This window comes from Pteropus medius, unplaced genomic scaffold (assembly GCF_902729225.1).
Source record: "Pteropus medius unplaced genomic scaffold, Ma_sr-lr_union100, whole genome shotgun sequence".
In the NCBI taxonomy this organism is placed as follows: domain Eukaryota; kingdom Metazoa; phylum Chordata; class Mammalia; order Chiroptera; family Pteropodidae; genus Pteropus; species Pteropus medius.
Genome location: NW_024340692.1, coordinates 13,587,729 through 13,605,593, shown reverse-complemented (window position 1 = coordinate 13,605,593; position 17,865 = coordinate 13,587,729). Strand labels below are relative to the sequence as shown.

At 37.1% G+C, this 17,865-nt stretch overlaps 1 protein-coding gene across 1 annotated transcript in view; it reads right to left on the bottom strand.

The window, feature by feature from the left end:
• The window catches only part of LOC120621278 (histone-arginine methyltransferase CARM1-like), a 196,344-nt gene that overhangs the window by 79,423 nt on the left and 99,056 nt on the right, over positions 1-17,865 (bottom strand). The window contains exons 3-4 of the mRNA XM_039886560.1: positions 5,257-5,363; positions 4,359-4,463 (exon numbers count right to left, since the gene is read on the bottom strand). Of these exons, the coding sequence (XP_039742494.1) occupies positions 4,359-4,463; positions 5,257-5,363 (212 nt within the window). The remainder of the gene's footprint in view (positions 1-4,358; positions 4,464-5,256; positions 5,364-17,865) is intronic.

Genomic DNA, 17,865 nt, shown 5'->3' with positions numbered 1-17,865 from the left:
GAAAAACTAAAGTCTCCCTTGGCAATTTTAGCCAACCTTCACAGAATCATTACATTTCAGAGGTTATGTGTGTGGGCTATAAAGTAGGACTAATTGGGTTCAAATCCTGGCCTTTTCATTTACTAGTTGTACTAAATCAGGTAAATGATCAACATTCTCAGGCCTCAGTTCTCTCATCTCCCTAATGGTAAAAATATTAGTATTAATCTCCTAAAGCAGTCAAATAAAACTGCTATAGACTGAATGTTTGTGCCCTCCAAAACTGATATGTTGAAATTCCAGTCCCTAGTGTGATGGTACTTGATTATCTCACCTTTGGGAGGTAATTAGATAACCAAAGTTGGAGCTCTCATAGTGGGATTAGAGCCTTATAGGAAGAGACAGGACAGAGCTCGCTTCCTCTTCCTTATGTGGTCATTCACCTTTTCTCTTTTTCCTCGTAACAGAAGTGATCCATCTGACTGGGAAATAGAACTGAGCGTGCATAGCCCCAGCTCTTGGAAGGGGCCAGCCTACCCACTTCCTAGCCAAGCTTGTGCTCTTGAGTCCCCATGTAGAAGCTTGCTGGGCAGGCTCTGGACTTGTCTGGGGAGACCAGTTGTTCAGCATACAAGTGGGTAAAAAATTTCCGTTTTGGAGAAAAACTAAGAAGCTTCATTTGGACACAAGTCCAAGCCCTTTTCACCAAACAACATTTCCAAAAATAAAGCTGATATTGTGATTTTTTTTCTGACATCTGTGTCTACTTCTATGTCAGTTCAGAACTTAGAGGGGGAAAGGGATATAATCAATTATCAACCATGTGATTAATTATCACCTTCATAAATCCCAACAGATGGATGGATGCCTATTTTATTTCATTGGTAGATCCATTTCAGGCTGGCAAGAAAAGAATATTTTGTAGAATCAAAGGTTAGAGCTGGGGTTGACCTTAAAGACGATCTGGTCAATATTTTTATTTTTATAGATGAAAAGATATACAAATGGCCAAGTGACATAGTTTATGTGAAATTCTGTGAAAGAGCCATCTAATTCAAATTCTTACTATGATTCATTGTTTTGGGAGTGGTCTTTAGATCTGTAACCAGAATTAAAATCAGATTATAGATAGTATAGAAAATACATTATAGATAATAGAAAATAGATTATAGATTCAAATTAATCAACTTCAGAGGAAGAGAAATTTCCCTAAATAAAAGTATTACCTTCAGAAAACATTTTCAACCCATGGAGAAGCAATCAATAGCTGAGAGTTGATTTTTTTCTTTTTTTTAATTGGCAAGAAACCTACCTTAGGCTAATAAGACTGCTTACCCACAATATTGAAGAGTAGATAAGTTGTCAAAAGAATCAAGTTTTTTCTCTTCTATCTTCATTCTGCCTACCTATCATAACCAGGTAATACTCATTAGGAATGTTTACTTTATAATTGTTAACCAGGCATGCCTCACTGGCAAAGCAAGTGTCCTGGCACCTCAAGACAAATGACAAGACATATGAGACTCTTCAGCCAAACACAGCCATTTCTGGTCTTACTTTTGTCTCCTGACATCACCGTCACCCCTGCCTGAATACCTAGATTTGGCTTTTAGAACATGTCCTGTCTTGAGTAAGTCAGAAAAAGCCCACTTCACCCTGTCTCTCCCACTGAGTACAGCTGTAAAACCTGAAGAAGTTGAAGACTTTGAAAAGTACATAGTATCAGATAGATTGGGGAAGAAGTCTAAAATGTGAAATGTTCTCAAACCACATCCCCTTAGCCTCAACCCATGACTTGAACTCAACACACCAAAAATGGGCCCCAATGTGCAAACAAGAGAGGTCTTGGAGATGCCTTCCAGCTCTGGATCCAGTGTGGGGAAGGGGAAGTCCTGATACTCAGAGAGAGTGTGAAAATTCGGTTTCTTCCTTCCTCTTTGCCGCTCCCAGTCCCTCTTATCCCTTTCTCACCACACCCCTCTTCCCTTCTTTCTTTTCCTTCCCTTTCCTCTTTTCTATGTTCTACCCCTCAGCAATCTTGTGGTAGTCACAGCATCACATAAGTATCACAGGAGCCAAGACTATGAGAGAGGGGCACCTTCCTCTGCATTCAGTGGGGCCATCATTCCTAAAGGTGGGAGTCAACCCCCATTGCTGTTATTCTCTTTGTCCTTTCTTTCACTAATATGTAGGCAAAGTCATGGAAGTGCATAGCAGAGTGAACTTTTTTTGGCTCAGAGACTGAAAAGTGGTACCAGGGAACCAAAAAGTACTAGAGAGATCATGGAGGGGAAGGAACTTAGCAAGGCAACCCAAAAAATAGACCTAGAGTCTCATAACATAATATTCAGAATGTATGAAATACAATCCAAAATTGTGGGGCACGTTAAGAATCAGGAAAATCTCAATTTCCTGGGAAAAGATAATCAATCAAGTGAAGCTAACGCAGCAGTAACACAGATGTTAGAATTATTTGACAAGAACTTTCAAGTAGCTATTATAAAAAAGCTCCAACCAGCAATCTTGAACAGTGCTGAAACTGATGGGGGAAAAAAAAGTCTCAGTCAAGAAATAGATGACATAAAGAGGAGCCAAATGGATATTTGTAATAGAAAAATACGATAACCAAAACAAAAATTCTCTCATGAGCTTAATAGCAGAATGGAGATGCCAGAGGAAGGAAAGCTATGGGCCAAATGACTTTTAACTGGAGGCCTGTTTATCACTACTTTTCACGCATCTTTTCTCTGCTTTAATTAACTGTTGCTACATAACAAAACACATCAAATTTTACTGTCTTAAAATGGAAACAATTATTACTTCTCCCAATTCTATGGGAGGGCTGGGCAGTTTCTCTGCTGTTCTTGCCTGGATTCACTCATGTTTCTGCATTTGGAGGGCAGGGGTGTTGGACTGGGAGGTCCAAGGTAGGCTCTCTCAGAGGTCTGACAACTGGTGCTGGCTGTTGACTAGAGTATGTCAGTTCTCCTCCATGTGACCTCTCAACATCCAGTAGGAAAGATTGGGCTTTCTCAAAGTATGGTGGTCTCAGGGTTCCGAGAAGGTGAGACCAGAAGCCGCAAGGTTCACTAAGGCCTAGGCTCTGAAACTCATTCAATGATCCCTCTGTCACATTCTACTGATCAAAATACATCACAAAGAAAGCATAGAGATAAGGAGTAAAAAATAAGACTATCTCTCGATGAAAGGAGCAGCTACACAACTTTGCAAATAGATGTGTGAACACAGAGAAGCATGAGTCATTAGGGTCATTATTTCGATGTCCTACCACACCCTTCCTGGGGAATAAATACTTTGCTGAAAGGCAATGAATTTACAATTATTATGACAGTAGAGACTCAGAGAAATTTATGGTTTTGCTTCAGATCACACAGCTAGTTAGGGAGAAAATGGGAAACTAGATCTTATGATCTCTGATTCCACTGACCACTGCTCTTATATCTGAGATGAACTGTATAGTATTTTGACACGTTGGCTGTTTAACTCATAGGAGAATAAAGAACAACAAAGGTATAATGTGTTTGCAATCATTCATCATTCAGATACATTTTGTGAAGGAAATAAATGCAGGCACTTGTGGAGTCTATGAAAAAAAAACTGAAGTGACAGAATAAGAGGTATTCATTATGTAGCAATAAAGCTCCTAAGCTGTTCTCTGCACCAAAACTTATGCCTTCAGTCTCTTGAGTTCCTGGCACTCAAAGTTTAATTTCTTTATTGAAGTAAATTCCCATAACATAAAATTAATTGTTAATCATTTTAAAGTGTACAATTCGGTGGTATTTGGTACACTATCTGGTATTCCCATCACTTCTATCAAGTTTCATATTTTCATCACCTCAAAAGGCAACCTGGTACCCACTAAGTAACCACTTCCCCATTTCCCCATCACGCAGCCCTAAGAACCACCAGTCTTCTTTCTCTCTACGGATTTGCTCATTCTGGATGTTTCCTATAAATGGAATCATAGGCGTTTTTGTAACAGGCTTCTTTCACTTAGCATGTTTTTGTGGTTCATCCATGTTGAAATGTGTATCAGCATTACATTCCTTTTTATGGATAACAGAAATATAAATAATACTCATAATAGTCCATTGTATTAGCTATCCTACAGTTTGTTTATTCATAAGTTGATGAGCATTTGAATTGTTTCCACTTTGGGGATACTGTGAGTAGTGTGACTTAACATCCATGTACAAATAGTCGTTTGAATACCTGCTTTCAATTCTTTTGAGGTATGTAATTAGAAGTAGAATTTCTGGGTCACATGGTAATTCTATCGAAGCTTAATTTTTATTCTAGTTTTTAACCAGTCTTTTTAAATTGGTTTAAGATTAATAACCACCTGCCAGTGTTACCTTATCTCTAAAATCAATGTGGTTCTGGAGGATGGCTCTGTGGTAAGTGGCTGTCCTCACAAAATCTTGCATCATGTTCTGCTGCTGGGAAATGCAGCCATAAAACTGTAAGGGAAAGAGAAGGAGAGGGAGAGTAAACAACCCATGAGGCAGCACCTTCATGAGCTTCTAGGTCTTAGAGCCACGCTGGTCAAAGCAGGCTTAGCTTAACACGCAGGTTAGCTAAGGCTTTGAGAGATAGAGCGACTAGGCTGCTCCTTACAATAGTTTCAGGCCTTGATCTTGAGCAGGTAAGTGCCCAGAAGCCCTTCCTAAAGCAGAGGCTATGACAGACCAGAGATCAAGAATAACAGAAATAAGAAAAAGAGACCAAGGCCAAAAGGGATGGCCTTAATGAATTTCAGTGGTCTTGATAGAAAAATAAGTCTTGGACAGGATTCTTGGGTAAAGGTGGGGGTGGGGCAGAAGATAGTGATGGTGATAATTCCGATGGGGCGAGTCAGTTAGGTGATGTAGTGTATACAAATCTATGAGCATTGACAGTAAGAAATATCATAAATGTAGCTGTCACCATTTGGTAGCATTTTCTATGTGTCAGGCACCATGTTAAGTGCTTCACATACATCCTCAAATCGAGTTAAATCATCACAACGATCAGATGAATGATGTTCCTCCGCTGAGGAAACTGAGACTTAGAAAGATACAGAAAATTGCTCAAGTCCTGACAACTTGATAAATGACAGAGTGAGGATTCCAATCTAGGTGATGCTGCTGCTGGTCAGGGGACCACACTTTTGGAGACACTGTAGCACAATATCAATTTTCTTCTCTACCCACCACCTTGCCCAGGTGTGTCACCTTGAAACAAGTCGATTCCACTTGGGGCAACTTCCCTGACCTGGAAGTACTGTGCAGCAGATGCCTCTTCTGTCCGTTGGCTGAACACCGAGTATTCTTTTTTCTCATTCCGGCATCTTTTCAAGGTATCTGAAAACGCGTTGAATTCTGTGAAGAGGAAGTAGCAAATCTGTTTCTACACCTTGGAAACTACAGAACTCACCACTGTCCTGTATAAAATTCAAACTGAGAAAATATTGGAAGATTAAAACAGCACGTTCATCTCTGAACACACATATGATAAGAAATGGTAAGGTGGAAATGGGTACTACTCTGAGGTGTGACATCCTTATTTATACTTGTCAGACATATTTACATTCACAAATATCAAGGAGAGAGCGTAATGGAACACAGACGGGAAGTGGGCTTATCAAATTTTTTTAGCACTGTCCTCGTAAAGCTTCCAGGCTTATTCTCAGTATGTGCTGTAGGGAAGGTGATTGTTGATGATAAAAATTATATATACACACACATATGTATATGTGTGTGCGTGTGTGTATATATATGAATATGAAATATATGTGTATGTAAAGTTATATCTACTTCTATCTATATATTTATATCTATCTATCTGTCTGTCTGTCTGTCTGTCTGTCTGTCTATCTAAAGTCTCGTTCTATTATCATAGTGACAGGTTTTTTTCCGGTTAGTATTCTCTAGACATACAGAGAAAAGGTAAAATAGCTAGGGATATGTAAATACAAAGGAATGCTTTCTATTATTTGAGGAAAAAAATACAAAAGTAAAGGTTCAAAAAATATCAGAAATGATATTACTAATAGATAACATAGCATGCACAGTTATCCAGTTTGGTGACTTCTGCCTTAGAAATCTCTCTCAAATCTTGCCCAGTGGTCCTCATTGCCTGTGACCTCTTCCCTCTCCACCACTGGCATGTGACCAGGTCTTTCCCTTCTGGCCACGTTGGATCCCTAATGCCCAGCACTTTCTGTTCACCAAGAGCTCTAGCCCTTCACGCTCTCCACCCCTGCCTGGGTACCCTTCAGGGCTAATCCTTTCACACGCATGACCTACACTATGTCCTGGGCACTCCGCCATGTTGAAGCACTTACAGATTCCCAGATCATCCTGGTCCTGGCCTGGCTTCCTGACATTGAAACCTCCCATCTCTTCTGTTTAGATTACCTTTTGACATCAGACTCCTATTCATTCTCCAAGATTCAGTTCAACCAACATTTCCTCATTGCTGTGTTCTGGAACACCCACAGGCAGAATTATTTACTGTAATACGGTAGGCCTCGACGATTGGCTATAGATCAGAATCACTTGGGAAGAAATTTTTAAATCTGGATGCTGGACTCTCATTCTACACCTGGTAATTCCACACTATAGTGGAGACAAGCATCTCTATTTTTTCAAAAGCCTCCAGAGTTGTTTTCATATATAGCTAGGGATGGGAACCTTTACTCTAACCTCACAATTTTAGCCTATCATTGTATTTTACTGAATTTGTCAATTTTTTAAAATGCCCATCTCTCTATATCAAACTCTTTTAGGGCATAGTTTAGGGGTTTGAGCCTTATTTATCTCTATTCTTCAAAACATGGTGTTAATGCAGTAGCCACCCAATAAATACATCTGAAATGTAAATTTGGGGAAATGACTAATGAACTGAAGAAACTATTTTCAATTGGTGAGGCAGAGCTGTGAAGCCCTAGGGCTAATCCACGTGGGGATAGATAGTTTGAGAAAAAAATCTTGTTGGGGAATAAATGTGTAAATACACCTAATGAGTTCCCATTCTGCTCAAGTGGAATGTCATCTACTGTCAAGAAATTTGGAGTTGGGTAAAGGGAGGGATTCTTGTTGGAAATACAAATCAAGATTAGGTTTACAATGTATCCTGAACATTAATGATCCACTATCTTCTAAATGTTTGTTCTAATTTATAAACCCTCACTTAGCTAATCTTACCATGTGTATTTCTCTTTTATGAAAACAGAATGGTTCTTCGGTTAAAAATTTATCTCCATTATTAAATTTCATATCAATTCTTCATCTTTTGCAATTCTACTTTTACTTAAAAAAAGGGATGCAAATGATTTTAAAATAATTACAAAACCAACATGTAAAAAGTTTTTAAAAATTTTTAAAAGGCAATAAATCAAAAAGAAGAAAATAAAAATAATAATCCCGTTACACAAGTTATTATTGTTAACATTTTGGTATATGTTCTTTCAGGAGTTGTGTGTGTGTGTGCATGTAAAAATTCCTCTTCTTTACAATATTGTATCATTATTTTGTAACCATATTTTTTAATTTAAGTATTACAAATGACTTCCCAATTAGTCTCTTCAACCTCATTATTAAAGGATATATGTTTTGGAAATTCATGACTATGTCATAATTTAACCAATTCCTTGAGGTTGGATTACCAGCCCCAACCCAGGTTTATTATATCAGAATGGTGGGGCCAAGTATCCATTTTTAACTGTGTCTTTGGTGATTCTGGTGATAAAATATTTTTGAAAACTCCAGGTAATAAATATAGCAACATCTATATTATAAGAATGCTACAATACAGTAAAGGAGACATCATTCCTTCATATTATCCCACACATGAAATCGATAGATTAATGAATATTTCTATTCTCATAACTTTTTTTGGTATTCTCTTGCAATTAAAAAAGTATGTAACTTAATCATAAAATTTAGAAACGTAAAAAAGAAAGCCAGGAAGGAAAAATAATTTCCAGATAAAACCACTAATATATTGAAATGGAATCTCCCAGTAATTTTTCTTTGTATGTTTTGCTTTATCTCTTAATTATTTACATATTTACATATTTTATTTACATATTTACAATAATAATATTGTACTCTATTGTTTTACAACCTACTTTTCACTGAGCAATATATCATTAGCTTTTACTGTGTGCTCTTGTTTCTCCGATTTGTTCTCAGGGGCAACATCAGAGACTCAGTAGATACTAATTTCAACAAGGTTTTTAACCATGTTCCTTCAAAATCTGGACCTAGTTATTTACTTATCAAATTCTACTGGGTGTCAAAAACAACCAAGTCTGTTAAACTAGAATTTCCTATATTTGTATAGGAAATTTTACTCCTTTTTTAAAGGAGTAAAATATTTAAAAAACTTTAATGTTTTTAAATGTATAATATTTAAAAACTTTAATGTTTTAAAACTTTGTTGGATGAAAACTCTTAACAAGCTATGTAACATAATAAATACCATATATGACAAGCCCACAGCTAACCTCATATTCAACGGTAAAAAGCTTTTCCTTTAAGATCAGGAATGAAACAAGAATGCCCACTCTTGCCATTCTTATTCAAAAGAATACTGGAATTCCTAGCCAGATCAATTAGTCATGTAAAACAAATAAAAAGCATTCATATTAAAAAGGAAGACATGAAACTGTCTCTATTTGCAGATGACATGATATTATACGTAAAACAAAAGAGACTCCACGAAAACAGAATTAATCAACAAATTCAGTAACATTGCATGATACAAAATCAATATACAAAATTCAGTTGTGTTTTAAATACCAACAATGAACTATCACAAAGAGAAATTAAAAAACAATGCCATTTACAATTGCATAAGAAGAATAAAATCTTAGGAATAAGCTGAACCAAGTAGGTAAAAGATATATATACTGAAAACTATGGCATTGATAACAAAATTTAAGATAATATAAATAAATGGAAATATATCTGTGTCCATGGTTTAAAATAATTAATATTGGCAAAATGTTCATACTATTCAAAGCAAGCTATAGATCAATGCAATTCCTATCAAAATTCCAATGGCATTTTTCACTGACATGGAACAAATAATCCTAAAATTTGTATGGAACCACAAAAGACCCTGAATAGCCAAAGCAATCGTGAGAAAGAACAAACCTGGAAGCATCACACTTCCTGATTTCAAATCATATTACAAACTGTAGTAATCACACCAGTATAGTATCAGCATAAAAAAAACATATAGATCTATAAAACAGAATAGAGTCTACAAATAAACTTGATCATATATAGTCAATCAATTTACAACAAAAGAGCAGAGACTATGTAATGAAGAAAAGGTAGTCTCTTCAATAAATGGTGTTGGGAAAATTGGACAGCCACATGCAAATGAATGTAATTGGACTATTTTACAAAAGTCAACTCAGAATAGATTAAATATTTGAACATAAGATCTGAAACTGTAAAATTCCTATAAGAAAACATCGGAGGAAGAACCTCAACATTGATCTTGGCAATGATATTTTAGGTTTGGCAGCCAAAGCAAAAATAAACAAGTAGGACTACACCAAACTAAAAGCTTCTGCACAGTGAAGGAAACCATCAACAAAATGAAAAGGCAACCTACTATGTGAGAGAATATATTTGCAAATAATATATCTAATAAGGGGTTAATATCCAAAATATAGAAATAATTCTCACAACTCAATAGCCAAAAAAATAAAACAATAGTCTAATTTAAAAATGAGCAGAAGACCGAAGTAGACATTTTCCCAAAAAGCACATACAGATGGCCAAAAGGTACATGAAAAGATGTTCAAGATCACTATTCATCAGGGAAAGGCAAATCAAAACCACAATGAGATATCACCTTACACCTCTTAGAATGGCCATCATCAAAAAGACTATAAATAAGTGTTAGTGAGGGTGCGAAGAAAAGGGAACCCCTGTGCATTGTTGGTGGGAATGTAAATTGGTACAACTGTTATGGAAAACAATATGAAATCTCTTCAAAAAATTAAAAGTAGAACTACCATATGATCCAGCAATCCCACTTCTGGGTACTTATCCAAAGGAAATGAAATCACTATCTCCAAGAGATATCTGCACTCCCTTGTTTATTGCAGCATTATTCACAATAGCCAAGACATGGAAACAACCTAAGTGTTTGTCAATGGATGAATGTATAAAGGTCATACACGTGTGCGTGCACTTTTTTCCCAATGGAATATTATACAGCCATGAGAAAGAAGGAAATCTTATCTTTTGTGACAACATGAACCTTGAGGGCATTATGTTAAGTGAAATAAGTCAGACAAAGAAAGACAAATACAGCATAATATTACTTATATGTGTAATCTGAAGAAGGAAAAAGCCAAACTCATAGAAATAGAGAGTAGAAAAATAGTTGCCAGGAGCAAGGGTCTGTGGGAAATAGGAAGAGAATGCTAATGTGGTACAAATGTTCACCTATAAGATAAATAAGATATGAGGTGCTAATATATAACCTGGTTACAATTGCTGATAAGTGTATTGTAACTGAAATTTGCTAAGAGAGCATTTAAATATTCTCACCAAAAAAAAATTAAAAAATAAAAAATAAATTCTGACATACTGAAAAATAAAAAAGATATTAGATAATATTTATTCAGCCCCAGTCTCCTGGCACCTCTCAAATTCCCCCTGAGTTCTCAGAGATTGCCAGCAGTGGTTTGTGTCATCCATCTGTGAGTTATTTTCGTCCTGGGCATCTCAGATATGTGGGTTTTCAAAGTCTACGGTAAATTCATTTGTTCAACAAATAGTCAGTTGAAAGTCTCCATCCTTTGGGGAAACTTTGAGCTTTTGTGTGTGAGAAATAATGGCTGTCTAATTTAGTGATTAGGATGTGTGGCAAGATGAAAACTATTGCTTTTGGTTAAAAAGGTAAAGTAACAGCTAATCTCCTTGTGTCCCCAAAAGAAAATGTAAAAGAGAACCTTCAATGAAGTTTTGCATTAAATCAGCAGTCATGGAATACATAAATAGCCTTCCAAAATAAATACTAATTTGGATGTATCAGCTCTACTGTGTTTGCTACTTAAAAAAATATATTATTACTTATAGACACTATAGTCATAACTCTATAATCCTGGCACAGGGACCATGTTTGACATAACAAAAATCAGGGTCTCCACCTTGAGAAGTTTGAGATGAATTTATAGAATTTAGGCAATAAGAAGCATCCTGGCAAGTCCAGGAATCAGCATCACTAACTCCTGCCTGTGGTGAATTCTGTCACAGTGGCTGCCAGGAGAATGAATGTTTTCTTCACACATCATCCTTACCTCTAATGGTTAAATAAATGTCTGTGAATAAAGGAAATGTCTGTGTTTCCATATGATGCATAAAGATACAAAAAATAAAAAATAAAACCACCGGAATTTAAAAAGGAAAGAAATTTAATTATTGATCTCTCCCCTCCCCTCCACCTCCAGGATGGACCTGGACTCTAATAGCCACAAAGGCATTGTCTTCACCTTTCGGGCTGCTACAACAAAGAACAATAGACGGGGTGACTTATCAACAACAGAAACTTATTTCTCACAGTTTGGTGGCTGGAAGTCTGAGATAAGGGTCCCAGCATGGTTGGGGTCCAGGAAGAACTCTCTTCCAAGTTGCAGACTGTCGACTTCAGGCTGTGTTCTGACATGGGGATGGACAGGAGCAGGGAGCTCTCTGGGGTCTCTTTTATAAGGACATTAATCTCATTTATGAGGGCTCTACTCATGATCTAATCATTTTCAGAGGCCTCTAAATATCATCACATTGGGGATTAGGTTTCAACATATGAATTTGGGCAGGAGGGCACAAACATTCAATCTATGGCAACGTTCACTGGAGAATGCAAAATGAGATGCAGCAATGATAATCTGTCTTCTCTCTAATTCTCCAAACTATGGGGAGGGACTTTTGGTAAGATAAATGAGGGGATCTTTAAATCCAGCAGGTAATTTTGCTTTTGGAGAACATTTCTGCAAGGAGTACAGTTTTGGGGGGATGGAGGAGCCTTTTGGTCTGCAGGCGCCATTTGTTTGTAAGATGCCATTAATTCTGTATATCCAAGATGGCTCCCAGAGGAGAGAAAGAAAGGCCAGCTGTTTAGAGCATAATCAAGTCTAAATGGATGTTCACATTTGCATACTGACTTCTTCAGCTGCCAAGGGCAGAAAAGGTGGGATGATGTGGGTCAGAACCTCTGCTCTGGAATAAAGAGGTTTCTCTAAAGTATTTCCCAAAAGTCTGATCACTGAGGCAGTGTCTATAAGGATGGGAAACCACCTTATTACTAGTAAACCACATCAATTACTAGTAAAAGCCAAGTCTGTCTGACACAGCAGGAATTATGAGTAAAATGGGAACTCCTTTCAAAGAACACATTTATCCATACTGTTTCTCAAAGGGATGACCTGGTGGAACTGCCGTTGTAACCACTATGCCTGTAAAGCATCATGTTTTGTCATTTTTTGTCTCAAGTACATAAACATAATTTTCTGTATCATATAGACATTCACTAAGGACACCGTAGTTCCATGCTATAGCCATAGCTTATTTTCCTTTTGATTCTCGGTCTCGATTTAGGTCTCTTCTTGACAAACCATTACTTTGCAATTTTAGCATGTAGTTACATTTGTAGATCAATAATGACTACTGAGGTGCACCGTTTCCCTTCTGTTCTGTACTCCTAAAAGAACAGATTGAAGGAAACTGTTTCTGTTTGCTTGCTTCTCTTAAAGAGCTGCTATTTACAAGTGATACTGCCTGTGATGCCTTACATAAAAAGTTTATTTACCTAGATACTAGCATCTTTCTGTGACAAGAAAGGGTAATACCTGCCTGAATGCCTCAGCTGTTCTGGCCACATGTCTCAAAATTATACCAGAAAATCCACAACTGACAATATAGAGTGTAGATTTTTTAAAAATAATGATACATCAAACTCTAGACATTGTTGTAGAACTGCTTCTGGGCTATCGTGAATAATTTTAACAGCCCATTTTAATTCTCTCTAATCTATCAGCTCAAGTTCGCTAAATTAAGCTCTATTTACTGAATACCTAAGGTAGTAAAAACTATCTATTTTTCTATAGTCAGTTTCATGGTTTCATGGTCTAGATACTTTCCCCTTGGAATGGATATGGCTTAGGATAGACTGCAATGATCTGGTCAGAGCTGGAGAGGGAAGATTGTGTTTTAGGGCATCATTCAAGCAGAATGAATGTAATGCCAACAGCTGTAATGGTTTTCTCTCCATCAATCCCTTATTAGTTCTCTGCACTACCTATGGCAAAATAAGTACTATTTTGTTTGTCTAGTTGCTTATTTTTTCTTTGTCTTATCCAATAAAATATAGAATCTAGGATGGTAAAAAGATTTATTCACCATTAAGTCCTAGTGTTTACTATACCTGGCACATAATAAGTATCCAATAAATATCACTGAATGAATGAGTGGATGAACACGTTCTCTTTGTTCCCCCTTCCTGTCTTCTGTCTTCCACTTTCTGTCTTCCCTCTTGTTTTCCTTTGGTATCCCTTTCCACTCTCACCTCCTGACTGGTGCAGTTCTCCCAAAGCGATTACCTTTGAATCTAGAATTTATTTTCTCACCAACTCATTTATTCCTGAATCAGAGGTGAACTTAACAATCACACAGTTGTTTTAGTTAGGTATCACTGCTATAACCAAGTTATCTTTGGGCTGTGATGAATTTTAAGTCAAAATCTATTCACTGTCTGAACTCCTAAATGTCAACATTACCATTCTCTTCTCTTCTCTCTCTCTTAATGAAGAGGAGCATAATATTTGCATAAGAAAGTTACCAAATCTTCTTCATCCTAACTCCTGAAGTTAGATAAATGCAAACTGAATTTTAGGTCATTATCTGTACAGATATACTGTGTGTGTGTGCGCGCGCGTATATATTTCAAGAGAAAGGCATAGCAGTCTCAGGTGGTGAGAGTTGAAGCAGGGTAGAAAAATGAATAAAATCCAAACATAAATCCTTGCAGGGGACTCTGGTGCTCAGTAAAATTTAACAAAAGGATGGCCTTAAGAAAAACCTCATATAAGCAGGTTTACTTAGTAAAGTAGCAAAAGATTTAGAAATAAAGTAGATTATCTGAGTGTCCAACATAGATAGATAACATTACTACAAGATACTAGGTTTCTATTGCATATATGAGAAAACTAGAAAAATGGACAGTTTCTCCAATTTTCAAGCTAATTTCTCTTGTATTGCTTTGTCTCCTTTTAAAAAAGAATTTGTCTACAGTCTTTGAAAGCAATGGCCCAATCAGCCTCTTTTAAAACAAAGGTACTTATAAGCTCTAAGAATGTATTATTCGGCTTTGCTCTTCTTTCAAAGCCTTACAATTAGCAATCAAATCTATAATTTGTAATCTATATTAACACTTACCTAACACTCTTTTTGTGCAACCTAAACATACTACAAAGCACTGGGGAGGACTATTGGGGTGTATTTGTCACATCTCTAAATGTCAAGAATACTATGCAAAACAATTGGGCCACAGATCTTATCAAATTTCAAAAGCAATTTTATGCATATTTAAAATGAATTAAACACTGAGGTAACCAGCATTGACCTAAACATTAATAAAATAGTGAGCTTCACCATTTGTGAAAGTAATAACAGGTTGTTCATTTGTTTGAATATTAACCAGGTCCCTGGTCCCTGTGGGATCCTAATGGACTTGCTCTTACATTCCACCCATCGACAAGGAAAGCCCAAGTTCTAAGAACTGTGTGTGGTCTTTAATAAGCAGAAGGATCAGGGGTCAGCCCTGGACAGAGGAATAACTGACTAAGCCAGAGCAGGAACAAGATTCTAAGAAAAGGATATCAGCAAAAACTCCTGTTGGTAAGCTGTGGAAATTCAGCTAAGTTTAACTGAGATAGGAACTTTATGGCTCACAAAACTGAAAAACCCTGGATTAAATTTCATTTTCAAGAACGGCTGTATCCAGAAGTTCAAATGATAGTGTTAGATCTGGCTCACTCGCTCTCTCTCTCTCTCCTCTACACACACACACACACACACACACACACACATACACATACACACACACACACACACACACACACACCCTCACTCTATCTTTATCTCTAACTTTCTCTGTCTCTTTCTTGCTCCCTATTTTTCTGTTTCAGCTTCATGCTCAGGGAAGCTTCCCCCTCACAGGACAAGACAAGAATCACAGGACAAGGATAAGCATCTCCAGAACTACAAGATCAGCAAGCCCAGTCCTTCCAAAATGTTCCAATAAAAGCCCCAGATTGAGTCTCATTGAACCAAGTTAAAGACTCTCTCTGAATCAATTGCTATTCCCAGGGATCAGTGTCAATTGACGAGACTTGAGTCAGCTCTATCCAAACCCACAGGAAAATTGAGCTTCTGTTACCCAAAGAAAAGGTGAGTAGATTAAAGGCAGCCTAACCACAGCTCACCACTACTGAAAGAGAGGTAGAAACGTTATAGACTAAGTTAAAAAAGGGGAAGTATGAGTGAGAAAATCTATGTGCTTCAGGGGGCAAACTGAAGAACAGTGAGCCATGGAAAACAGACACTCAACTTCTTGGCTTATAAAATCTTTGAGCTTTGGCTAGCCTAAACTCAGGTTTTGCTCCCAGCATCTGGCTGTTATTGCGAAAGATCATTACAAAGCAAATGATCTAACATTTCTGGTTCTATAACATTTTGAATCCCGGACACTGTCACAATTACCAGCTTTATTTTCCTGTCCACATTCTCTAAGAGTATTTGGCCCTGCTCATGGCTCCTGATGTTCTGTTTACACTGTTGGATCCCATATCTCACCTAGCAGATTAGTTAAGAATGAGCTGCTGACCAAAGGTATCTCAGCCTGAACCAGGAGACCCAGACACTGTAAGAAACAGAGACTGGCTCTGAGCTCTATAGGGGGGTTGTGAGTCTACATCTCGTTTTGCCCAATTTATGCCTTCTATCCTGGCGAAATGATTGATCGTGTTCTCTTTCACACTCAAAAAGAGTCCTGTTTGGATGATAAATAATTGAGTCATCCTAGCCATAAGGTAATGTAGTCTTGGGGGAGGTGACCATGCTGGGTCAAATGCAGGAGGAAGAGGCAACTAAGAGAGATGATCAGACAGAAGGATGCAGATGAGGGAGATCATGCAAGCAATGTCTACATGAGGGTTCCAGGACACTCTGCTCCTCTGCCTCGACTTCCATGAAACATTTCCTTATAGTAACTTCCTCTTTTTGACTTGAGCTACTTTGTAGAGGTGGCCTTGACTACAACAGAAATTCCCCCACTTAACATTTTTTTTTTCCTGAGTTTTTGCCAGTTTACTGAGTTTTTCAGTTTGGGTTTTCTCTACTCTAGAGATGAATCAGTCAATTTGCATTTGGGCTCATTGATACAATTGTGGTTTAGCCGATGACAGCAAAGACCCTCCCATAGTCACATTATCTAGGATTAAGATTGAATTCCACAAACCACCTGGTTACTTGAAGGTCACTAGACTTGTAGAAATACAAATGGAACCTCAGTTAACTGAGGCCAGAATGCACCTTCTAGAACATTTAACATATATTCACAGAGGGATTAATTTATTTATGTGGCAGCATGAGCCATTATTCAATTAGGTCTCATGGCTTCCCAAAGTCTCTGCATGCCTCCCAGCAAGTAAAGTAGCACAGGTGAACCCCAAACAGGTGGTATAAAGGCACATTTCCAATCTGATTAGATTTATAGTTTTTAAAATGATGTATAACTACTTAAATTAACATTTTTATGGCTGCCTATGCCATACTCCCTACATTCTCAAAACATACCCTAACTTTGAGTAAGCATTAATGTAACCCGACATAAATTTAAAACATTTTTTTAATTTTTATTTTACAATTAAAGTTGACATTCAATATTATTTTATATTAGTCTCAGGTGTACAGCGTAGTGGTTAGACATTTATATAATTTATGAGGTGATCCCCCTGATTAGTCTAGTACTCACCTGGCACAGTACTTAGTTATTACAATATTATTGACTATATTCCCTGGGCTGTACTTCATATCCTCGTGACTGTTTTGTAATGACCAATTTGTACTTCTTAATCCCTTTACCTTTTTCACCCAGTCCCACCCCCAACTTCCCCCTCCCATCTGGCAATCACCAGTTTGTTCTCTGTATCTATGAGTCTATTTTCATTTTGTTAACCTAACATAAAAATTTTTTTAATTGAAATAGCAGCCTGTGCCTTCAGCACATAATGTTCAAGGCACTTCATCTTGCCAAGTAAAAACTTAACATAATAGTAGACATAAAAAGCTCTCTGGGCTTTCTCTTTATATATTATCTGTAAATGAATAAGACAAAAATACCCATAAACTCAGTTGAGAAATTCTGTACCTGTTGCAAGGCAAAAAGATTTCAAGTCACATAAAAAGATCAGTTCAGATGACAAGTAACATCTTTTGGTTTTGCAATAAAGCCTTTGAGATCTAGCTCTCTTCTGATTCAAACATGGATTTAACAACAATTCTACAGAGTTGTGCTGCCTTACAGGAAATTAATCCTGTCTTTATTTTGAAGAAAGCAAAATGGACCTACCATAGTTTTCTCAATGACATGAATCTATAATTGATTAAAAGCACGGATGTGCATGTATGTTCTTATCTCAATCTCTTTGCTCTTGTTTTCTCATTCACATTTACATAGCTGATTTATTGGGTATAAAATGACTGACCAGAGGCTGAATCTAGCCCAAAGGGGAACGTTCTGTATTGGAAGGTATTTTAAAATTTGGCCATCATATGTCTTAAAAATCAGAAAAAT